The sequence below is a fragment of the Myxine glutinosa genome, chromosome 1, assembly GCF_964187855.1.
Source record: "Myxine glutinosa chromosome 1, kmMyxGlut1.1, whole genome shotgun sequence".
Lineage (NCBI taxonomy): Eukaryota > Metazoa > Chordata > Myxini > Myxiniformes > Myxinidae > Myxine > Myxine glutinosa.
The window spans coordinates 305,537,879-305,560,930 of NC_136261.1; the positions used below are offsets into that span (position 1 = coordinate 305,537,879).

The 23,052-nt window shown below is 41.0% G+C and overlaps 2 protein-coding genes across 2 annotated transcripts; both read left to right on the plus strand.

The window, feature by feature from the left end:
* The first annotated feature begins 3,230 nt into the window (after positions 1 to 3,230).
* On the plus strand, positions 3,231 to 7,489 carry LOC137419461 (perilipin-2-like). The gene is made up of 4 exons (XM_078778163.1): positions 3,231 to 3,312; positions 4,002 to 4,084; positions 6,790 to 7,012; positions 7,091 to 7,489. Exons 1-4 carry the CDS (start codon positions 3,231 to 3,233, stop codon positions 7,450 to 7,452), a joined length of 750 nt encoding a protein of 249 aa, XP_078634289.1. The 3' UTR covers positions 7,453 to 7,489.
* An 8,536-nt stretch (positions 7,490 to 16,025) lies between these two features.
* LOC137419462 (perilipin-2-like) lies at positions 16,026 to 21,899 on the plus strand. Its single transcript, XM_078771018.1, has 5 exons — positions 16,026 to 16,150; positions 17,241 to 17,436; positions 18,135 to 18,217; positions 21,230 to 21,452; positions 21,533 to 21,899. The coding sequence occupies exons 1-5, from the start codon at positions 16,118 to 16,120 to the stop codon at positions 21,853 to 21,855; spliced, it is 858 nt and encodes a 285-aa protein (XP_078627144.1). The 5' UTR covers positions 16,026 to 16,117; the 3' UTR covers positions 21,856 to 21,899.
* The last annotated feature ends 1,153 nt before the right edge of the window (positions 21,900 to 23,052 follow it).

Sequence of the window (23,052 nt, forward strand, 5' to 3'; positions counted from 1 at the left end):
CCCAGCTCTCTCTGTGCTCTGTCCCCCCAATATTCCTTCAGGTCGCACAAGATCTGCCTGCAACCCTCTTATGGTTAAACTGCCAAAGTCTAGGCTCTCTGCTCACCTTCACTCTTTCATTCCCCTTTTCTCCCACCTCTGGAACAAACTCCCCAACTCCCTTCAATCCCACTCCTCCCTCCAGGTCTTTAAAACAGCTGTTCACCACCATCTCTTATCTTCCCCCATCGAAAACCTTGATCTTTTCTACCCCCGGTAATTCACCCCAGAGTCCTTGCAGTGTTCATATGTTTTATTCCTCTCCCACCTCCCCCCAAGTCCTCCCGATGTCCCTGCTCTCAAATGTTGTGTTTGTGTCCTTCCCCCTCTCTCCCCATCTTGTCTGCCGCTCGCCTTGTTTTTTGTGTTTTGTGTGTCGGTTTGTCTTTTTGTGTGATTAATGTTAGCTCTTTCACGAGCCTCGATCTTGTATACAAAAAAACAAACAAAAAAAAACACTTGGATCAGGTTAGTCCTTGATAACGGCTCTGGTCACGGGTCGCTACCTCTCGGCGTTTCCACTAACACCCGTGATTCGGGCGGGGCTTATTTCCTCGTTTCTGGACAGCGTTAGTACTTAGGTAATAGCGAATTCATAGTCCTAAAACCCTATTTAACGCTGTCCGGAAAGGACGTCAGAGGTCCCGGGTCCCGTCGGCTAGTAAAAGACAAGGGGACTAATCCCCCCTTGGAAAGGGGAAAGGCCGACGCTGAGATCCGCAACAATATTTTAAATTAATTTTCTGAAATTTGTACAATTTGTTTTTCACTTGGAAGTTGTGGGTTATGATGTGTAAATGAAGGTGGAAAAATGTCTGAATTTATGCATTTTATTTCCAGGCTATAAAGCAGCAAAAGGTGAAATTTTTGAAAGGGGGTGAAGACGAACAAGGAACATCTCTCGGTCACAGACATGACGTCATTATTCCACAAATTGACATTTTGATTTTATCAAATAAATCATGGAAAGAGAAAAAGTCACGTGCTCTGAGGATATTCAGGATGTAAAGGTGGTTGTCTCGTCTGCATGAAGATGTGAACATGAAAGTCCCCTCGAAAGGAGACGGCCATTGTGTGCCGGTATCCTGTCCTGGAGATGTTGAAAGGATCCAGATGGGAAGTTTGAAGGTGCGTGGTTCGGATGGGTTGATGCATTGAACGTCAGTAATTGATGAAGCACAGGTGTAGTGGGCCAAATGTCCACCTGCCACGTGCGGGTTTTCTTGAACACCTTCAAGTACACGAGAAACACACAAATGGGGTCACGTGGAAACATCGAGGGTTTTCCATGTTTGGGTAAATTTAATTGTTTCAAATAAGTTATTAGAGGGAAATAAAATGATTATTTCGGTGAAATTTTTGATTGAAGGTGTGATGTGGTGTGACGTCAGAGGAGCAGGTGTTTGTGTTTCTTGTATAAAAAGGTAGAAATTCATTCGTTTTGTTATTCCTTTCTCTGTGCCGTCGTTCCGGTTCTGTTCCTGGTGTTGGGCACCTTGATTGGTCCAGGTTATCCTGCTCGGTTCTCGCCCCGTGAAAACGTTTTTTTGTTTTGAACGAGATGTCCGCGGAGGTTCAGACCGTCGGTACCAAGGTGAGTTCTTTGGTTCTTCATGTGAGCATCCTGGATCGATTTCGAGTGGGTTAATAATTGGGAGTGGGATCATCGGCAAATCCGCGGGGAATTAAACGTGATTGGTTGTGGGTGAGTTTGGGTCGGGGTGGTGGTGCTGGTTGGATTTGGTGGTGGTGGAGGTGTTGGTTGGATTGGGTGGTGGTGGAGGTGCTGGTTGGATTTGGTGGTGGTGGAGGTGCTGTGTTTGGATTGGTGGGTGGTGGAGGTGCTGTGTTTGGATTGGTGGGTGGTGGAGGTGCTGTGTTTGGATTGGTGGGTGGTGGAGGTGCTGTGTTTGGATTGGTGGGTGGTGGAGGTGCTGTGTTTGGATTGGTGGGTGGTGGAGGTGCTGTGTTTGGATTGGTGGGTGGTGGAGGTGCTGTTTGGATTGGGTGGAGGTGCTGTTTGGATTGGGTGGAGGTGCTGTTTGGATTGGGTGGAGGTGCTGTTTGGATTGGGTGGAGGTGCTGTTTGGATTGGGTGGAGGTGCTGTTTGGATTGGGTGGAGGTGCTGTTTGAATTGGGTGGAGGTGCTGTTTGGATTGGCTGGTGTTGGAGCTGCTGTTTGGATTGGGTGGTGGTGGAGGTGCTGGTGGATTGGCCGGTGGTGGAGGTGCTGTGTTTGGATTGGTGGGTGGTGGAGGTGGTGTGTTTGGATTGGGAGTGGTGGGTGGGTGTCTAACTCTGTTTAACCGATAACTCCCTTTTTATTGATGTAAACTAATGACTTATTCGATGAATGTTCATTTAACCTGATTGAGAAGATTAGTTTGTACCTTTGGCACCGATCATCAATTGTTATGAAGACCTCAATCAGCCAATCCCATAATGTTTTCGAAGTTGACATGTCCACTCGCTGTTTTACCTCTGTTTTTGTCCACAGAATGTAGTTCAGCGATTGTATTCACTGCCGTTGTTCAGTTCTGCTGTGGATGAGTTGGTTCAGGCCTACAAGTGTGGGAAGGAGTCGCGGCCTGGTCTTCTCTCTTTTGGTAATACTAGGTAGGGCTAGGGCATTGCCCGTACTATATCTATATCTAAAATTATATCCCCCCCCTCTATTTACATGAAATGGTTTGGTCCAAAGCGAACGGCTTGCGAGTACGGTGACAATCCCCCCCCTCTATTTACATGCAATGGTTTGGTCCAAAGCGAACGGCTTCCGGAGTTTGGTAAAGAAATCGCCATCGCGTGCACAAACGCGCAGGAAAGCGAATGAATCGCAAATTCGGTTTTATTAGTTTTAAAACATAGTTTAACGCCAACATAGTTTGCAAACGTGAAATAAATGAATACGCTCTCAAATGTGCCATCCGAGGCAGAGTGTGTCCTCCACGTTCGGCACACGCGATCGTTCGCTGCTCTCTGATTGGTTGAATCGTTTTTTGGACATAGCTCGGTAAGTAATTGTCCGATTAATATGAAACCTTGAAAAGGCACATCCTCGGGTCCCCAGCAATATACCTGGCAAGTTAAAAGTATATCGGACCCGTGGTTGTCGAGAAACAGCGGTCACAGACAAACAGACGTACAAACGTACAGACGTACAAACAGAGATTACTGGAATTATAGATAGATGGTGGAACAGGGCGTCACGAGGGTAGCTGCGATCGCCTCCAGTGGGATCCAACCAATCGCCAACATTCTTCATCCACAGAGTGAGTGAATCTTTTCAGATCGGACGTGATGCCTCAACCTCTGTTTCGACATTTATTTTTATGCCTCCGTTCGGGTTGTCCGTACTTCCGTCCGCACGGGCTAAACCTCGTTTTTCTCAGCATCCATATGTCCGATTGAGACAAAACTTTCAGGGTAGGAGTGACGTACATGCAGAAAGTTTTCATTGACATTTTTGGTTTGTTCCTTTTGGCACCTTTGGCAAAAAAAATATTTAATTTTCAAATTTATTTCTCAAACCTCTGAATGTGAAACTTGGCAAATTGTCAAGTACTCCCAATGGGGAACAAAAGCATGCTAATGTCATAGGTGAAGTGGTATACCAGCCAAAAATGTATTTAAAAAAAAATCCCTTCTCTGAAACCGCTTCACCAATCGATGTGATACTTGAAAACAGCTGAAGGGATTTAAATTAAACTTGTTTATTTTTAGGACAGTGAATGAGGGCATCTACCCATTGTGGGACTATGCGGAGACATATTGGCGACAGTCGTATTGTTCGAGTTAACTTTGTGGAACTTTTTCCATTCGATGCCAATTTTTGTTTTGTGATCTATTCTGGAGAAGGATGGAGATTGTTTTGGGTAGTTTTTGAAATCGACCCCTTTGTGTTCGACTCGTATCGATAAATCAATGTGATCTTTGAGTTTCCAAACTTTATTTTCTCCAGTTGAGTTTGTCGATGAGCTCGCATGCCGGGGTTTGGATCTCGTAGAAGAAAGAGTTCCGCTCTTGCACCAACCTGCAAACAAGGTATGGGAATGGAGGCAGTCATTCTGTATCTCCTTGTGATGCTGCACCCTTGGTGATCTCATACATTTTTCTCCATCTATTAGGGCTTCGTGTTCGATGTGTGGACCTTTCAAGCTTTTTATGCCTCCACCCCCAAAGGTGGCCAAAGGCATGTTTTCGGGTGGTCAATCTTTTCGGGATAAACATATTTTATTTATTTTTTCAGCATCCATATGTCAGATTAAGACAAATTTTCAGGGTCAGAGTGACGCCCATGCAGAATATTACCATAATTGGGACGTCATGGGTCACTTGGTATGGCAGCCATCTTGGAATAAATGCAAATAATTAAAAATTATTTCTCAAACTGCTTAATGGCAAAAAAAATAAAAAATGAAACTTGGCACATTGTCAAATCCTCCCAATGCGAAACAAATGCATGATAATGATGACATAGGTGAAGTGGTTTACCAGCCAAAAATGTTTTAATCAAATTTCTTATCCAAAAAAAATCTGAAATTGCATGTGCCTGATGTATGACCCATTTGTATTGAAATATTAAATTAATGACATTCGTCACATGGTGTGGCAACCATATTGCATTGAAGGAAAATATTAAATAATACAAGTACAGATACATTCATAGTAAACCGCCCCCATGCCAAATAATTAAATATCCTACAGCGCGTCATTGCCGGGGTGCCTCCGGCGCCCGGCAATACCGCAGTGCAGCTCATCGAGGACGCATTGGGAGGGAGAGGTGTGCACTATTTGATTGATTAATTGTATAATTAAAATCAACAAATGATTATCACAAAATATTTTCTTAGTCAATTGGCTAATAGCATAACTAAACCACTAGTGCTTCATCCGAAGATGTATCTTTTAGAAATTTAATTAAATAAGTCATTAATAAAAAATTAAAGAATCAATTGATTAATCAAAAAATAAGTAATCAAAAAATAAATAATTAATCGATTAAATGATTAATCAATAAAGCAAAAATATCCTTGATAGCCACATCACTTGGTCACTGTCATGTCCAAATATTAGCTTCCCAGCTCAAAAGGTGCCTGAGATATTGGCCAAATTAGAGAAAATAAATAAATGATTAATGAAAATAAATAAATAATCATTAAAAAAATAAATTGTTAATCAATTCGGTCACAGAACACATAAACCACCACCATTTCATCAGAATGTAACTGGGGGAAAAAATTTTTTTTTAGTAATTAATCGAATAATTAAATAATTAATTGATTAATTGATCAATAAATCAAAAATATCCTTGATAGCCACATCACTTGGTCACTGTCATGTCCAAATATTAGCTTCCCAGCTCAAAAGGTGCCTGATATATTGGCCAAATGAGAGAAAATAAATAAATGATTAATAATGAAAATAAATAATCATTAAAAAATTAAATTATTCATCAATTCGGTCACAGAACACATAAACCATCACCATTTCATCAGAATCTAACTTTAAAAAAAAAAAATCGTCAATAATCGAATAATTAAATAATTAATTGATTAATTAATAAATCAAAAATAGCCTTTGCAGCCAAATCACCTGGTCATTTGCATGTTCAAATATCAGCTTCCTAACTCAAAAGGTGCCTGAGTTAATGGTCAGAAGAGAGGAAATTTGATTAATTACATAAGTACTTAATTAATCGCTTATAATTAAATAACTTCAATTCATTGATTAATCAAAAAAAAAATACCGTTTTTGAAAAAGGACTTGCTCACTTTTTTAGTGCCGAAATTTCAGCTTCCTAGTGCAAAGGATGGCTGAGATATCGCCCGGACAAACAAGCAAGAAAGAAAACAAGAAAACAAGTAGATACATTCAAAGTACACCGCCGCCATGCCAAATAATTAAATATCCTACAGCGTGGCATTGCCGGGGCGCCTCTGGCGCCCGGCAATACCGCAGTGCATCTCATTGAGGCTGCATTGGGAGGGAGAGGTGTACACTAATTGATTAATTAATTGTGTAATTAAAATCAATAAAAGATTATCACAAAATATTTTCTTAATCAATTGGCTAATAGCATAACGAAACCACTAGTGCTTCATACGAAGACCTATCTTTTGGAAATATAATTAAAAATTAAATAATTCATTGATTCATCAATAAATAATTAATTAATCAATAAATAATTAATCGATTAAATGATTAATCAATAAATCAAAAATATCCTTGATAGCCACATCACTTCGTCACTGTCATGTCCAAATATTAGCTTCCGAGCTCAAAAGGTGCCTGAGATATTGGCCAAATGAGAAAGAAAATAAATAAATGATTAATAATGAAAATAAATAAATAATCATTAAAAAATTAAATTATTTAGCAATTCGGTCACAGAACACACAAACCACCACCATTTCATCAGAATCTGTAATTGAAAAAAAAAAAACTCTTCGGATCTTCACCGAAATCAAATCTTTGTCCTTGTCGCACGCTCAACATATCAAAAAAGTTTCGCCTGAATCCGTACACAACTGAGATATCGCTTTTCTGACTCGGTGGTGAAGGATCACTTAAAAATATCCAGATCCACACCCGGATCTTCACCAAAATCTAATCATCTTGTCCTTGCCACGTACCCAACCTCTTGTAGTAATGCTTGTCCGAATTTGCTTTCATAAATGTACCTGTTGTGATCTGAGAGTAATTTAAATGTTTTGTACAGTGATTGGTGGGTACTGCCTTGTTTGCAGGTACTTGATGATGTGAAGAAGAACTTGCAAATTGCCCAAAAACGTATGGGTGTTTTTCTGGATTGGTCCACGTCCCAGCTCGGAGTGGGTTTTGAGAGATCTAAGCAGGCCATGTTGGATGGTACAGACTCGCTACTGAAAACCAAGTTTGGACAGGTGTTTTTGTCAGGTGCAGATTCTATGCTGTCTCAGGTGGATCGATACCTGCCAGACGATAAGCCAGGTATGTCACTTTGTGTGGACGTGATGCTATTTTATTTTTTTGTATTTATGTCGACACTAATACCTGTGCATCCTGCAGAAGGTGAAAGTCCTGATGGAGAGAAAGTTGAACCAAGCTCCTTGTCCCTTGACTTTTACCGTCGGCTTGTTGCTGTGTCGAGCAAGGCTGGGCGAGAAGTGTTCAAGAAGAGTTCTGTCGGGATCCAATGTATTGCAGAGAGCGGGCGTGTCAATTTAACCGGCGCTTTCCAGTCTTTCAATATGGCATTTGACTCCATGCGCAAAGCTCAGTTGAACCAGGTGATCGATGCAACGCACCAGGACCGTGATGATTCTGATCGCTCCAGTGATACCTGCAAATCGTCAACCGGTGCGAAGGTTCAGGGTAAACAAAGCAAAAGTGTTGAAGGTCTGACGGTGATTTCTTGTTGCAGCTGCTGAAGATGGAGGTGTTTTGTTTTGTGCAACTTCACATTTAATGCATTGGATTGGATTTCCTTGATTTGAGTGATGGAAATTAAAATCTTGTTGAAAGTGATTTTGAGTTTCTCCATTTGTTCTCTTCCTTGATGTCATTTCGATGAGGTGTTTTTAAGGTTGAAAATTATTTTATTTTTAACCTGAAAACCTTTAACGAAGCTTTGGTTGTGGCATTACCTGATCTCGATTTAACACTGGATTTAATTTCACAAGTCCTCCATCAATTGGTACATTTTCTAACATGATGCTTTTCCAAGTTTACAATGATTATAATGTGTCTCTATAATTTCTCCTTAGGTTGAAATTGTGGGCAGATTTGAAGCTAATTAAGATTTTAAAATGTGGTCATGGCCCACTTTGGAAACGAGCGTGTGATGCCATTCAAAAATTATGTAACAATATTTTTAGGGAGGAAATGTACGGGCTTGATTAAACCTTACTAATTAGCATTCGACACAAACAAAGCCGGACAGTGTATAATCAGCAACCGACTGTACAGGCGCAATGTGTGAGGCCCACCAAGAAACAAGATGGCAGCCATACAATTTCGTCCCAGCTCTGATGGGCGGAGTTTAGCAACAGGAGTCCATGCAATGGGTGCACATTTCAAGCATCTCACCAACATGACCTGCAACCAGGGCAGGCCCGAGGATTTTGGTGGCCCGAAAAAGTTTTGTTTGTGGCCCCAAAACCCTCCCAGTACAACCACCAAATCACACACTGCTCATAACTGAATGGACACACACACACAATGGATGGACAAATGAGGACAAACCAACAACAGGCATTTTAAGGCCATTTTCCCTGCAAGAGCGGGGGTTAGCATTGCGGTCCCCGTGACGATCTTCTCAATTTTTGCCCTATTTTCTGCATCTCCCCTTGACCCCCTTGCCCGCATTTCTTCTTCCACCATCTTTATCCATCTTCCCCGTCCTCTCCTTCCTTCTACATTCATTTCCATCACTTCTGAACCAGTCACTTTCATCCTTCCTCAACACATGACCAAACCATCTCAAACTTTCTCTTCACAGCATCCATCACAGGCTCTATTCCCATCATCTTTCGCAATTCATCATTTGTCTTCCTCTCTTTCAACGATACTACACACATCCACCGAAGCATTCGCATTTCCACCCTTTCCAGCCTTCGTTGCTGCTCTACGTTCATTACCCATGTCTCGCTCCCATAAATCATAACACTTCTCACACATGCGGCATACACCTTTCCCTTCAGCTTCAACGACCCTCCCCTCCTCGTCAGCACGCCACTCAGTTCCCGAAACGTCTTCCATGCACATCTCACTCCAGCAACCGTTGAGTCTGATCCACCTTCTCCATTCAGCATGTCTCCTCGGTAACAAAATGTATTCACACCTTCCAGCTTCACGCCGTCTCCAAGATCCAACTCAACATTTCTTCCATCTGCAGCTCCCTCTGTGCACACCTTACACTTGAATGTAGCTGCCACACTGGTTAATGACCCTCTCAAACCACTACATTTTTGATGAACCCATTCAGCGCACATTGTACATTGAATGGAATTCACTCCGGCACCCTTCTTGCACACAGCACACGGCCACTTCCCAGTTCTTTTCACCTCACCACATGCTTTACCACTTGCCATCACCTTCGTTTTTCCGATATTCACCTTCAGACCTTTTGTCTCCAAACATTCCTTCCACTTGTTCATTTTCTCCTTCAGTCCATCAATACTTTCTGCAATCAACACCAGATCATCTGCATACAACAATTCCCACGGTAAACCCTCCTTTACGTTCTGAGCCAGCACCTCCATCACAGCTACAAATAGTAGTGGATTTAGTACCGACCCCTGATGCACTCCCACCTTCACCTCAAACTCACCACTGTTTCCGTCCGTCCTTACAGCTGTGCGCGCTCTTTTGTACATTGCCATCACTACTCTGATCAACCATTCCTCCACTCCTAACTTCCTCAATGCCCATGTCACTACTTCATGTGGAACCCTATCGAATGCTTTCTCCAGATCAACAAACCCAAGAAACAACTTCTTACTCTTCTCCATGTGCTTCTCCTGCAACTGCCTCACAATAAAAAGCGCATCTGTCGTTCCTCTTCCTGGCATAAATGCAAACTGCATTTCGTCAGTCTTCACTTTCTTCCTTATCCTCCTCTCCAACACCCTTTCCAAAGCCTTCATTCCATGCTCCAATAACTTTATCGCTCGATATGAGCCACAGTCCAGAGGGCCACCTTTCCCCTTGTACAGAGGGACGAGGGTACTCAGTTCCCAATCCACTGGAATGCGGCCTTCTTTCACCACCAGTTTACAGATCTTTGTCATTCTCTTCACACCCCAACTTCCTGCTGCCTTCAACATATCTCCCACAACTCCCTTCGGCCCTCCCGCTTTTCTACTCTTCATTGCTTTTATCGCTTCCTCAACTTCCTTCTCGGTTATCTTCTCTGCCGGTCCTAAAACTGGGTTACTCTCTCTGTTGCCATCCCATTCATTCTCTGCATTCAACAGTATTTCCATATATCTCTTCCATCTTCCTTTAATTCCTTCTGGGTCCACAACGATTTGTCCCACTTCATCCTTCAAGCAACTCACCCCCATCACATCACACCTCTCTTTTGCTATCTGCTTTGCAATCCTGAATACCGCTCTCTGACCCTCTTCCAAATCCAAGCATTCTCCGGACATTTTCCTACATGCCTCCTGCGCCTTTGCTACCTCTTGCTTTGCAGCCTTTTTGGCTGCCTTATAAAACACCCACACAAAGCACAACCAAAACACCCAGTGTAACCAAACCACACAGCATAACCAAACTACACAGCACAATCGAATCTCACAGCACAACCAAACCACACAGCACAACCAAACCAAGTGCATGACGCAAAATCTCCCCCATCGCATCTCTTTCATCACCACAGGAGGTTGTTCCAGATATTTCAGGATGATGATCGACAGTTATTTATCATTGTGTTGTTGAGCAATGTTGCATATCCAAGGCTGATTTGAAGAGACCAATAATCCCACGATAAATACCACAGAGGTCCGCATGATGGGAATCACAATCTGTGTGTCATCTGATCTGCAAGGCAATGACACAAACACGCGTTTCCATCTCATTGATGATTTACTGAGACTGAGAGCCAAAAACGATTTATAACATGATATTTCAAAAAGTTTGGGATAACTTATGATAAACTTGGTGGATGAGTTGGGTCGGTGATGAACAAGCTGATTAAATTTTGGTTCAAGTCCAAATCCCGATCTGGCCTATCAGTGGTATACAAAATGTAAACTGTTCAACCTTTGCGGAGGTTCGCGCTCCACCGAGTGTTGCTCCAGTTTTTAGTTCTGTTTGTTATTTGCGAAATCGAAGATATTTTATTGGTTGGTCTGGAGTCTGGACTGTGATTCTCTGTCTCTGTTTTTCTGTTTGTTACTTTCCAAATCGAATGTTTTTCAAATATATTGGTCAGTTGACTTTGTTATTCTGTCTGTCTGTTTGTTTGTCACTCGCCTTTAGGTCACAACTCCAAACCGATCGTCATGAAATTTAACCAAGTTGTAGAGGTAGTCTCAACTGAGAAGCCTATTGATTTAGAGGTCAGAAGCATCTTGAGGTCGAATTTCTAAAATCGTTAATCTTCATCCGATTTGACTTGAAAGTTGAACAGCATTTGCATATTCAGTCTCTGAATTAGAAAAAATAACTATTTTGAGGTTAAAAGGTCAAAGGTCAAACATCTAAAATCATCAATTTTCATCCTTTTGACCCAAGCTTTGATCAAGATCGTCAATTTTCATCCTTTTGACCCAAGCTTTGATCAAGATCGTCAATTTTCATCCTATTGACCCGAGCTTTGATCAAAGTCGTCAATTTTCATCCTATTGACCCAAGCTTTGATCAAGATCGTCAATTTTCATCCTATTGACCCAAGCTTTGATCAAGATCGTCAATTTTCATGCTATTGACCCGAGCTTTGATCAAGATCGTCAGTTTTCATCCTATTGACCCGAGCTTTGATCAAGATCGTCAGTTTTCATCCTATTGACCCGAGCTTTGATCAAGATCGTCAATTTTCATCCTATTGACCTGAGCTTTGATCAAGATCGTCAATTTTCATCCTATTGACCTGAGCTTTGATCAAGATCGTCAATTTTCATCCTATTGACCCGAGCTTTGATCAAGATCGTCAATTTTCATCCTATTGACCCGAGCTTTGATCAAGATCGTCAATTTTCATCCTATTGACCCAAGCTTTGATCAAGATCGTCAATTTTCATCCTATTGACCTGAGCTTTGATCAAGATAGTCAGTTTTCATCCTATTGACCCGAGCTTTGATCAAGATCGTCAATTTTCATCCTATTGACCCAAGCTTTGATCAAAGTCGTCAATTTTCATCCTATTGACCCAAGCTTTGATCAAGATCGTCAATTTTCATCCTATTGACCCAAGCTTTGATCAAGATCGTCAATTTTCATCCTATTGACCCGAGCTTTGATCAAGATCGTCAATTTTAATCTTGATGAAATGGACAATTTCATTGATCAATGGCAACCTTTTTTTGGAAGGGGGGGGGGGGGTTGGATTTTGTAAGTATCGTGCTCTGCATGACATCTTGTTGTTTGCTTATTTGTCACTCGTCTGTAGGTGACAATTCTAAACCGATCGTCATGAAACTTAACGTTGTAGAAATCATCACAATTGAGAAGCCTATTGATTTTGAAGCCAAAGGTCATCTGGAGGTCAAATTTCTAAAATTGCCATTTTTCATCCAATTGGCTTGAAATTTGAACAGCATTTGTATATTGAGTCACTAATTTGGGAAACCAACTATTTTTGAGGTCAAAAGGTCAAGTCAAGGTCAAACCTATAAAATCATCAATTCTAATCAGAAAAATCATCACTTTTCATCTTATTAACTTGAAAATTCAACAGCAATTACATAGTGCATCACTAAATTGGGAAAACAACTGCATGAGGTCAAAAGGACAAAGGTCAGGTCAAGGTCAAACTTCTAAAATCATCAATTTTCATCTGAAAATCATTTTTCTTCCTGTTGACCCAAGCTTTGATCAGGATCGTCAATTTTAATCTTGATGAGATGGACAATTTCATGAATCAATGGCAACCTTTTTTTTGGGGGGGGGGGGGGGTTGGCGGGGTTTGGGGGGGTGTATCTTGCAAGTTTCGTGCTCTGCTTGACGTCCTTTTGTTTGTTTGTCAAATGCCTACAGGTCACATTTTTACTCCGATCTTCACGAAACTTCACCACCTGATAGAGGTGGTGAAAAGCTGGAAACCTATTGTTTTTGAGGTGAAAAGGTCAATGTCACATAAATCATCAATTTGCAACTGATTTACTTGATATCCATGTATACACAACACTTCATATAAAACTGAAAAACAGGTAGATGGTGAAACCTCGTTCAGATGAAGTCTTGGTCTACCCCAGTGAGTATGTATCGGCCTATTAATTACACTGCTTGAACGTGAGTTGAGCCATGAGGACGTCTATCAATTACTTATTGCCGAGTTGGAAGCCTGGGGTAAAATACCTCAATGGTAAAACAAAAAGGACGCTTTTTTATGCCTCCGCCGACGCCTGGGGTAAAATTCCGAGGCATTGTACTTTCGGCTTGTCCATCCGTCCGTCCGCACGGGCTAAACCTCGTTTTTCTCAGCAACCATATGTCCGATTGAGACAAAACTTTCAGGGTAGGAGTGACATCCATGCGGAATGTTTTTTATGATAATTGCGACGTCATATGTCACGTGGTATGGCAGCCATCTTGGATTAAAAGCAAATAATTAAAAATTATTTCTCGGAAACCCCTCAATGGAAAAATTTGAAACTTGGCACATTGTCAAGTACTCCCAATGGGGAACAAAATCATGATAATGATGACATCATAGGTGAAGTGATATACCAGCCAAAAATGTTTTCATCGAATTCCTTATCCTAAAAATCTGAAATTGCATGCACATGATCGATGACCCATTTCTATTGAAATATTAAATTTATGACATCATAGGTCATATGGTTTGGCAGCCATATTGGATTTAACCTAAAACCTTTGAAAAAAACATCTCCCAAACCATCAAATCGATTGACTCGACACTTAACGTGTGTCATTGACTAGGCATGGCGATTAAAAGATGACCACGAAAACATCATTGGTCACATGGTGTGGCAGCCATATTGGATTGAAGGAAAATATTAAATAATTATATCTCTGAAACTGCTTACCCTATCGATGCGAAATTTTACAAATATCATCTTACAGCACTGTTGCATATAGTTTGAAAATGATGATGATGTAGGTCATGTGGTTTGGCAGCCATCTTGAATAGAAAAAGGAACCTTATCCGATCAACAGGAAACTTCACAAACGTGATCCCCTACCCATACGTATGCAGAGTGTACATTTTTTAAAGTCATACGTCATGTGGCATGGCAGCCATATTAGCTTTAAAAAAAAAACAAAGCTTGAAAGCTTGAAAGCTGATATTTAAAAAACATCACTTCTCTGAAACTGCTTCACCGATCGATGTGAAACCTGTCATGGCTGGTGAAAATGTGATACTTGAAAACAGCTGAAGGGATTTAAATCAAACTTGTGTATTTTAGGACAGTGAACGTGGACATCTACCGTGGTGGGACTATGCGGAGGCATATTGGCGACACAGTCGCGTTGCTCTCGTTATTCTTGTCCTGATTGAAAGAGCTAAAAAAAAAATCACATTTTAAAACAGCAAAGATATCACAGCACATCCTTGGTTCATATTAGTACCTTGGTTAATTTTACACAATGAAAGTACCGATATTGCGTTCATATTGGTACCTTAATACATTGACACAATGTAAGTACCAATCCTCATTTCATATTGGTATCTTAGTTTATGTTACACAATGAAAGTACCAATCATGGGTTTTAGATTTATCCCTTTGCACGTTTTACACAATGAAAGTATCGATTATTGGTTCATATCGGTACCTTGGTACAAATACAAATATGTATATTGAAAAAAATAGCACTGCAGCCATCAAAGTCCCAAAAATAGTAAAAACAAGTAGAACTACATTCAAAGTACACTGCCCCATGCCAAATAAATAAATAACATACTCCAGCGTGCGACATTGCTGGGGTGTCTTCAGCGCCTGGTGATACCACCTGCAGCACGTAGAGATGGTATTGGGAGGGAGCGGTGTGCAATAATTAACTGATTAATTGATTTTATAATAAAAATGAATAAATAATCATAATATATTTAATTTCATGGTGGTAGCAGCATCATGTTATGGGGGATGTTTTCATCAGCAGGGACGGCGGCACTTGTCAGCACAGAAGGGAAAACGGATGGAGCAAAATGCAGAAAAATAATCCTCGAGGAAAACCTGCTGCCCCCTGAAATAAAGTGGAAATTGGGACGGAAGTTCACCTTTCAGTATGACAACGACCCGAAGCACACAGACAAAGCTACACTGGAGTGGCTAAGGAACAAAAAGATAAATGTCCTCGAGTGGCCCAGTCGGAGCTTCAACCTAAATCCCATTGAAAACCTGTGGCATGACTTGAAGATTACTGTCCATCAACGCTCCCCATGCAACTTGACTGAGCTTGAACAGTTTTGTACATGAAAATGGGCAAATATTGCCCAATCAAGGTGTGCAAAGTTGGTAGAAACCTACTGTATCCCAACAGTCTCCCAGCTGTAATTGCTGTCAATGGTGCTTCCACCAAGTATTAACTCAGGGGGGTGGACACTCATCCAACCAAGATATTTTAGTTTTGTATTTTTAATTAATTTTCTGAAATTTGTAGAATTTGTTTTTCACTTGGAAGTTGTGGGTTATGATGTGTAAATGAAGGTGGAAAATGTCTGAATTTATGCATTTTATTTCCAGGCTATAAAGCAGCAAAAGGTGAAATTTTTGAAAGGGGGTGAAGACGAACAAGGAACATCTCTCGGTCACAGACATGACGTCATTATTCCACAAATTGACATTTTAATTTGATCAAATAAGTCGTGGATAGAGAAAAAGTCACGTGCTCTGGGGACATTCAGGATGTAAAGCCGGTTGTCTCCTCTGCATGAAGATGTGAACATGAAAGTCCCCTCGAAAGGAGACGGCCATTGTGTGCCGGTATCCTGTCCTGGAGATGTTGAAAGGATCCAGATGGGAAGTTTGAAGGTGCGTGGTTCGGATTGGTTCATACATTGAACGTCAGTAATTGATGAAGCACAGGTGTAGTGGGCCAAATGTCCACCTGCCACGTGCGGGTTTTCTTGAACACCTTCAAGTACACGAGAAACACACAAATGGGGTCACGTGGAAACATCGAGGGTTTTCCATGTTTGGGTAAATTTAATTGTTTCAATAAGTTCTTGGAGGGAAATAAAATGAGTATTTCGGTGAAATTTTTGATTGAAGGTGTGATGTGGTGTGACGTCAGAGGAGCAGGTGTTTGTGTTTCTTGTATAAAAAGGGAGAAATTCATTCGTTTTGTTATTCCTTTCTCTGTGCTGTCGTTCCGGTTCTTTTCCTGGTGTTGGGCACCTTGATTAGTCCAGGTTATCCTGCTCGTTTCTCTCCCCGTGAAAACGGTTTTTTGTTTTGAACGAGATGTCCGCGGAGGTTCAGACCGTCGGTACCAAGGTGAGTTCTTTGGTTTTTCATGTGAACATCCTGGATCGATTTCGAGTGGGTTCATAATTGGGAGTGGGATCATCGGCAAATCCGCGGGGAATTAAACGTGATTGGTTGGGGGTGAGTTTGGGTCGGGGTGGTGGAGGTGCTGTTTGGATTGGGTGGTGGTGGAGGTGCTGTTTGGATTGGGTGGTGGTGGAGGTGCTGGTTGGATTGGGTGGTGGTGGAGGTGCTGGTTGGATTGGGTGGTGGGGGAGGTGCTGGTTGGATTGGGTGGTGGTGGAGGTGCTGGTTGGATTGGGTGGTGGTGGAGGTGCTGGTTGGATTGGGTGGTGGTGGAGGTGCTGGTTGGATTGAATGGTGGTGGAGGTGCTGGTTGGATTGAATGGTGGTGGAGGTGCTGGTTGGATTGAATGGTGGTGGAGGTGCTGGTTGGATTGGGTGGTGGTGGAGGTGCTGGTTGGATTGGGTGGTGGTGGAGGTGCTGGTTGGATTGGGTGGTGGTGGAGGTGCTGGTTGGATTGAATGGTGGTGGAGGTGCTGGTTGGATTGGGTTGTGGTGGAGGTGCTGTTTGGATTGGGTGGTGGTGGAGGTGCTGTTTGGGTTGGCGGGTGGTGGAGGTGCTGTTTGGATTGGCTGGTCGTGGAGGTGCTGTTTGGGTTGGCGGGTGGTGGAGGTGCTGGTTGGATTGGCGGGTGGTGGAGGTGCTGTGTTTGGATTGGGTGGTGGTGGAGGTGCTGTGTTTGGATTGGGTGGTGGTGGAGGTGCTGTGTTTGGATTGGGTGGTGCTGGAGGTGCTGTTTGGATTGGCTGGTGGTGGTGGAGGTGCTGTGTTTGGATTGGTGGGTGGTGGAAGTGCTGTGTTTGGATTGGTGGGTGGTGGGTGGGTGTCTAACTGTTTAACCGATAACTCCCTTTTTACTGAGATGTAAACTAATGACCTATTCGATGGATGTTCATTTAACCTGATTGAGAAGATTAGTTTGTCCCTTTGGCACCGATCATCAATTGTCATGAAGACCTCAATCGGCCAGTCCCATAATGTTTTAGAAGTTGACATGTCCACTCGCTGTTTTACCTTCCTGTTTTTGTCCACAGAATGTCGTTCAGCGATTGTATTCACTACCGTTGTTCAGTTCTGCTGTGGATGAGTTGGTTCAGGCCTACAAGTGTGGGAAGGAGTCGAGGCCTGGACTTCTCTCTTTTGGTAATATGGTGGAACAGGGCGTCACGAGGGTAGCTGCGATCGCCTCCAGTGGGATCCAACCAATCGCTAACATTCTTCATCCACAGAGTGAGTCAATCTTTCCAGATCGGACGTGATGCCTCAACCTCTGTTTAGACATTTATTTTTATGCCTCCGTTCGGGTTGTCCGTACTTCCGTCCGCACGGGCTAAACCTCGTTTTTCTCAGCATCCATATGTCCGATTGAGACAAAACTTTCAGGGTAGGAGTGACGTCCATGCAGAATGTTTTCATTAAAATTTTTGGTTTGTTCCTTTTGGCACCTTTGGCAAAAAAAATATTTAATTTTCAAATTTATTTCTCAAACCTCTGAATGTGAAACTTGGCAAATTGTCAAGTACTCCCAATGGGGAACAAAAGCATGCTAATGTCATAGGTGAAGTGGTATACTGAATGTATTAATACAAAGATGTATTAAAAAAAAATCCCTTCTCTGAAACCGCTTCACCAATCGATGTGATACTTGAAAACAGCTGAAGGGATTTAAGTTAAACTTGTTTATTTTTAGGACGGTGAATGAGGGCATCTACCCATTGTGGGACTATGCGGAGACATATTGGCGACAGTCGTATTGTTCGAGTTAACTTTGTGGAACTTTTTCCATTCGATGCCAATTTTTGTTTTGTGATCTATTCTGGAGAAGGATGGAGATTGTTTTGGGTAGTTTTTGAAATCGACCCCTTTGTGTTCGACTCGTATCGATAAATCAATGTGATCTTTGAGTTTCCAAACTTTATTTTCTCCAGTTGAGTTTGTCGATGAGCTCGCATGCCGGGGTTTGGATCTCGTAGAAGAAAGAGTTCCGCTCTTGCACCAACCTGCAAACAAGGTATGGGAATGGAGGCAGTCATTCTGTATCTCCTTGTGATGCTGCACCCTTGGTGATCTCATCCATTTTTCTCCATCTATTAGGGCTTCGTGTTCGATGTGTGGACCTTTCAAGCTTTTTATGCCTCCACCCCCAAAGGTGGCCAGAGGCATGTTTTCGGGTGGTGAATCTTTTCGGGCTAAACCTATTTTATTTATTTTTTCAGCATCCATATGTCCGATTAAGACAAATTTTCAGGTTCAGTGACGCCCATGCAGAATGTTATCATAATTGGGACGTCATGGGTCACTTGGTATGGCAGCCATCTTGGAATAAATGCAAATAATTAAAAATTATTTCTCAAACTGCTTAATGGAAAAAAAAAAAAAAATGAAACTTGGCACATTGTCAAATCCTCCCAATGCGAAACAAATGCATGATAATGATGACATAGGTGAAGTGGTATACCAGCCAAAAATGTTTTAATCAAATTCCTTATCCTAAAAAAAATCTGAAATTGCATGTGCCAGATGTATGACCCATTTGTATTGAAATATTAAATTAATCACATTGGTCACATGGTGTGGCAACCGTATTGCATTGAAGGAAAATATTAAATAATACAAGTACAGATACATTCATAGTAAACCGCCCCCATGCCAAATAATTAAATATCCTACAGCGCGTCATTGCCGGGGTGCCTCCGGCGCCCGGCAATACCGCAGTGCAGCTCATAGCAGAGGCTGCATTGGGAGGGAGAGGTGTACACTAATTGATTGATTAATTGTATAATTAAAATCAACAAATGATTATCACAAAATATTTTCGTAATCGATTGGCTAATAGCATAACTAAACCACTCGTGCTTCATCCGAAGATGTATCTTTTAGAAATTGAATTAAATAAGTCATTAATAAAAAATTAAATAATTAATTGATTAATCAAAAAATAATTAATCAATAAATAAATCATTAATCGATTAAATGATTAATCAATAAATCAAAAATATCCTTGATAGCCACATCATTTGGTCACTCATGTCCAAATATTAGCTTCCCAGCTCAAAAGGTGCCTGAGATTGGCCAAATGAGAGAAAATAAATAAATGATTAATAACTTTTCCGGGACCGTGGTAGTTGTTGTTTTTTGGTCCCCTTTTTGAAGCAATGTTTTACGGCCGGATGCCCTTCCTGACGCCAACCCTTTTTGCCGCCTTCAACGACAAACAGGAAATTACCAGTGAACTGGTACTCGATTAGCCGGCCTCGGAAGGATGACAGGCTGAGTCAACCCCCCTGGCGTTAATTCGGCGATCGACCAAGATTCGAACCCAGGATCCTAGGTTTAAATTAAATTAAAAAAATTAAATTAAAAATTAAATTAATTAAATGATTAATAATGAAAATAAATAAATAATAATCATTAAAAAAATTAATTGTTAATCAATTCGGTCACAGAACACATAAACCACCACCATTTCATCAGAATCTAACTGGGGAATTTTTTATTTTTTTTAGTAATTAATCAAATAATTAAATAATTAATTGATAAATTGATTAATCAATAAATCAAAAATATCCTTCATAGCCACATCACTTGGTCACTCATGTCCAAATATTAGCTTCAGAGCTCAAAAGGTGACTGAGATATTGGCCAAATGAGAAAATAAATGATTAATAATGAAAATAAATACATATAATCATTAAAAAATTAAATTATTAATTAATTCGGTCATAGTGCACATAAACCACTACCATTTCATCAGAATCTAACTTTAAAAAAAAAAATCGTCAATAATCGAATAATTAAATAATTAATTGATTAATTAATCAAAAATAGCCTTTGCAGCCAAATCACCTGGTCATTGGCATGTTCAAATATCAGCTTCCTAACTCAAAAGGTGCCTGAGTTAAGAGTTAATGGTCAGAAGAGAAAGGAAATTTGATTAATTAGATAAGTACTTAATTAATCGCTTATAATTAAATAACTTCAATTAATTGATTAATCAAAAAACAAATACCGTTTTTGAAAAGACTTGCTCACCATTGTGCCGAAATTTCAGCTTCCTCGTGCAAAGGATGGCTGAGATCACCCTGACAAACAAGCAAGAAAGAAAACCAGAAAACAAGTACATACATTCAAAGTACACCGCCGCCATGCCAAATAATTAAATATCCTACAGCGCGGCATTGCCGGGGTGCCTCCGGCGCCCGGCAATACCGCAGTGCAGCTCATTGAGGCTGCATTGGGAGGGAGAGGTGTACACTAATTGATTAATTGTCATTAAAATCAATAAAATATTATCACCAAATATTTTCTTAATCAATTGGCTAATAGCATAACAAAACCACTCGTGCTTCATCTGAAGATGTATCTTTTAGAAATTTAATTAAATAAGTCGATAATAAAAAATTAAATAATTAATTGATTCATCAATAAATAATTAATTAATCAATAAATAATTAATCGATTAAATGATTAATCAATTAAATGATTAATCAATAAATCAAAAATATCCTTGATAGCCACATCACTTGGTCACTCATGTCCAAATATTAGCTTCCGAGCTCAAAAGGTGCCTGAGATGTTGGCCAAATGAGAGAAAATAAATAAATGATTAATAATGAAAATAAATAAATAATAATCATTAAAAAATTAAATTATTAATCAATTCGGTCACAGAACACATAAACCACCACCATTTCATCAGAATCTGTGACTGAAAAAAAAAAAACTCTTCGGATCTTCACCGAAATCAAATCTTTGTCCTTGTCGCACTCAACATATCAAAGGTTTCGCCTGAATCCGTACACAACTGAGATATCGCTTTTCTGACTCGGTGGTGAAGGATCACTTTAAAATATCCAGATCCATACCCGGATCTTCACCAAAATCTAATCATCTTGTCCTTGCCACGTACCCAACATCTTGTAGTAATGCTTGTCCGAATTTGCCTTGATAAATGTACCTGTTGTGATCTGAGAGTAATTTAAATGTTTTGTACAGTGATTGGTGGGTACTGCCTTGTTTGCAGGTACTTGATGATGTGAAGAAGAACTTGCAAATTGCCCAAAAACGTATGGGTGTTTTTCTGGATTGGTCCACGTCCCAGCTCGAAGTGGGTTTTGAGAGATCTAAGCAGGCCATGTTGGATGGTACAGACTCGCTACTGAAAACCAAGTTTGGACAGGTGTTTTTGTCAGGTGCAGATTCTATGCTGTCTCAGGTGGATCGATACCTGCCAGAAGATAAGCCAGGTATGTCACTTTGTGTGGACGTGGTGCTATTTTTCTTTTTTTTGTATTTATGTCGACACTAATACCTGTGCATCCTGCAGAAGGTGAAAGTCCTGATGGAGAGAAAGTTGAACCAAGCTCCTTGTCCCTTGACTTTTACCGTCGGCTTGTTGCTGTGTCGAGCAAGGCTGGGCGAGAAGTGTTCAAGAAGAGTTCTGTCGGGATCCAATGTGTTGCAGAGAGCGGGCGTGTCAATTTAACCGGCGCTTTCCAGTCTTTCAATATGGCATTTGACTCCATGCGCAAAGCTCAGTTGAACCAGGTGATCGATGCAACGCACCAGGACCGTGTTGATTCTGATCGCTCCAGTGATACCTGTAAAGCGTCAACCGGTGCGAAGGTTCAGGGTAAACAAAGCAAATAAGTGTTGAAGGTCTGACGGTGATTTCTTGATACAGTTGCTGAAGATGATGGTGTTTTGTTTTGTGCAGCTTCACATTTAATGCATTGGATTGGATTTCCTTGATTTGAGTGATGGAAATTAAAATCTTGTTGGAAGCGATTTGTTTGAGTTTCTCCATTTGTTCTCCTTGACTTGTCATTTCGATCAAGTGTTTTAAGGTTGAAAATTATTATTTTAAACCTGAAAACCTTTACCGAAGCTTTGGTTGTGGCATTACCTGATCTCGATTTATCACTGGATTTAATTTCTCAAGCAAGTCCTCCATCAATTGGTACATTTTTCTCACATGATGCTTTTCCAAGTTTAAAATGCTAATGTGTCTAATTTCTCCTTAGGGTGAAATTGTGGGCAGATTTGAAGCTAATTAAGATTTTAAAATGTGGTAATGTCCCACTTTGGAAACGAGCGTGTGATGCCATTAAAAAAAATTATGTAACAATATTTTTATGGAGGAAATGTACGGGCTTGATTAAACCTTACTAATTAACACTCGACCTAAACAAAGCCGGACAGTGTATAATCAGCAACCGACTGTACAGGTGCAATGTGAGGCCCACCAGGAACCAAGATGGCAACCATACCATTTCGTCCCAGCTCTGATGGGCAGAGTCGAGCAATAGGTGTCCATGCAATGGATGCACATTTCAAGAATCTCACCAACATGACCAGCAACCCCAACAACAGTAAAGCTCTTGCAACAAATGTTGCAGGTAAAAATAAACCTGACGATGCAAACAGCACATGAAAACCAAGATGGTGGACCAAATTTACGATTTCTTCTCGGTTCCTTGCGGTAAATGTGATGTCTGGCCTGTCGGTTTGGATGAGTAGGGAAGGGTGAGGGGAGGTTATGATCCAAAAAAGCATGAAGATCTGACTTAGGTGGAAATCGCAGTGCTCTCGCTCTCGAGGTGTACGACCAGCCAGGACTTGAACAGTTGGATGTGCACCTGACTCATCATCCAATAGAACAGGAAAAAGACCAATAGCATTGCAAATCGAGGGATTCAGAGATGAGGCCAGTGTCCAACCAGAAGTGATCACTGCAAAGGCGCCCGGAAATGGATGTGACGTCACAGTATGTTTACATACTGATCACCCAACAGAATAGGAAATATCAAGTTAATGAAATAAGTCCACATACAATAAACTTCAACA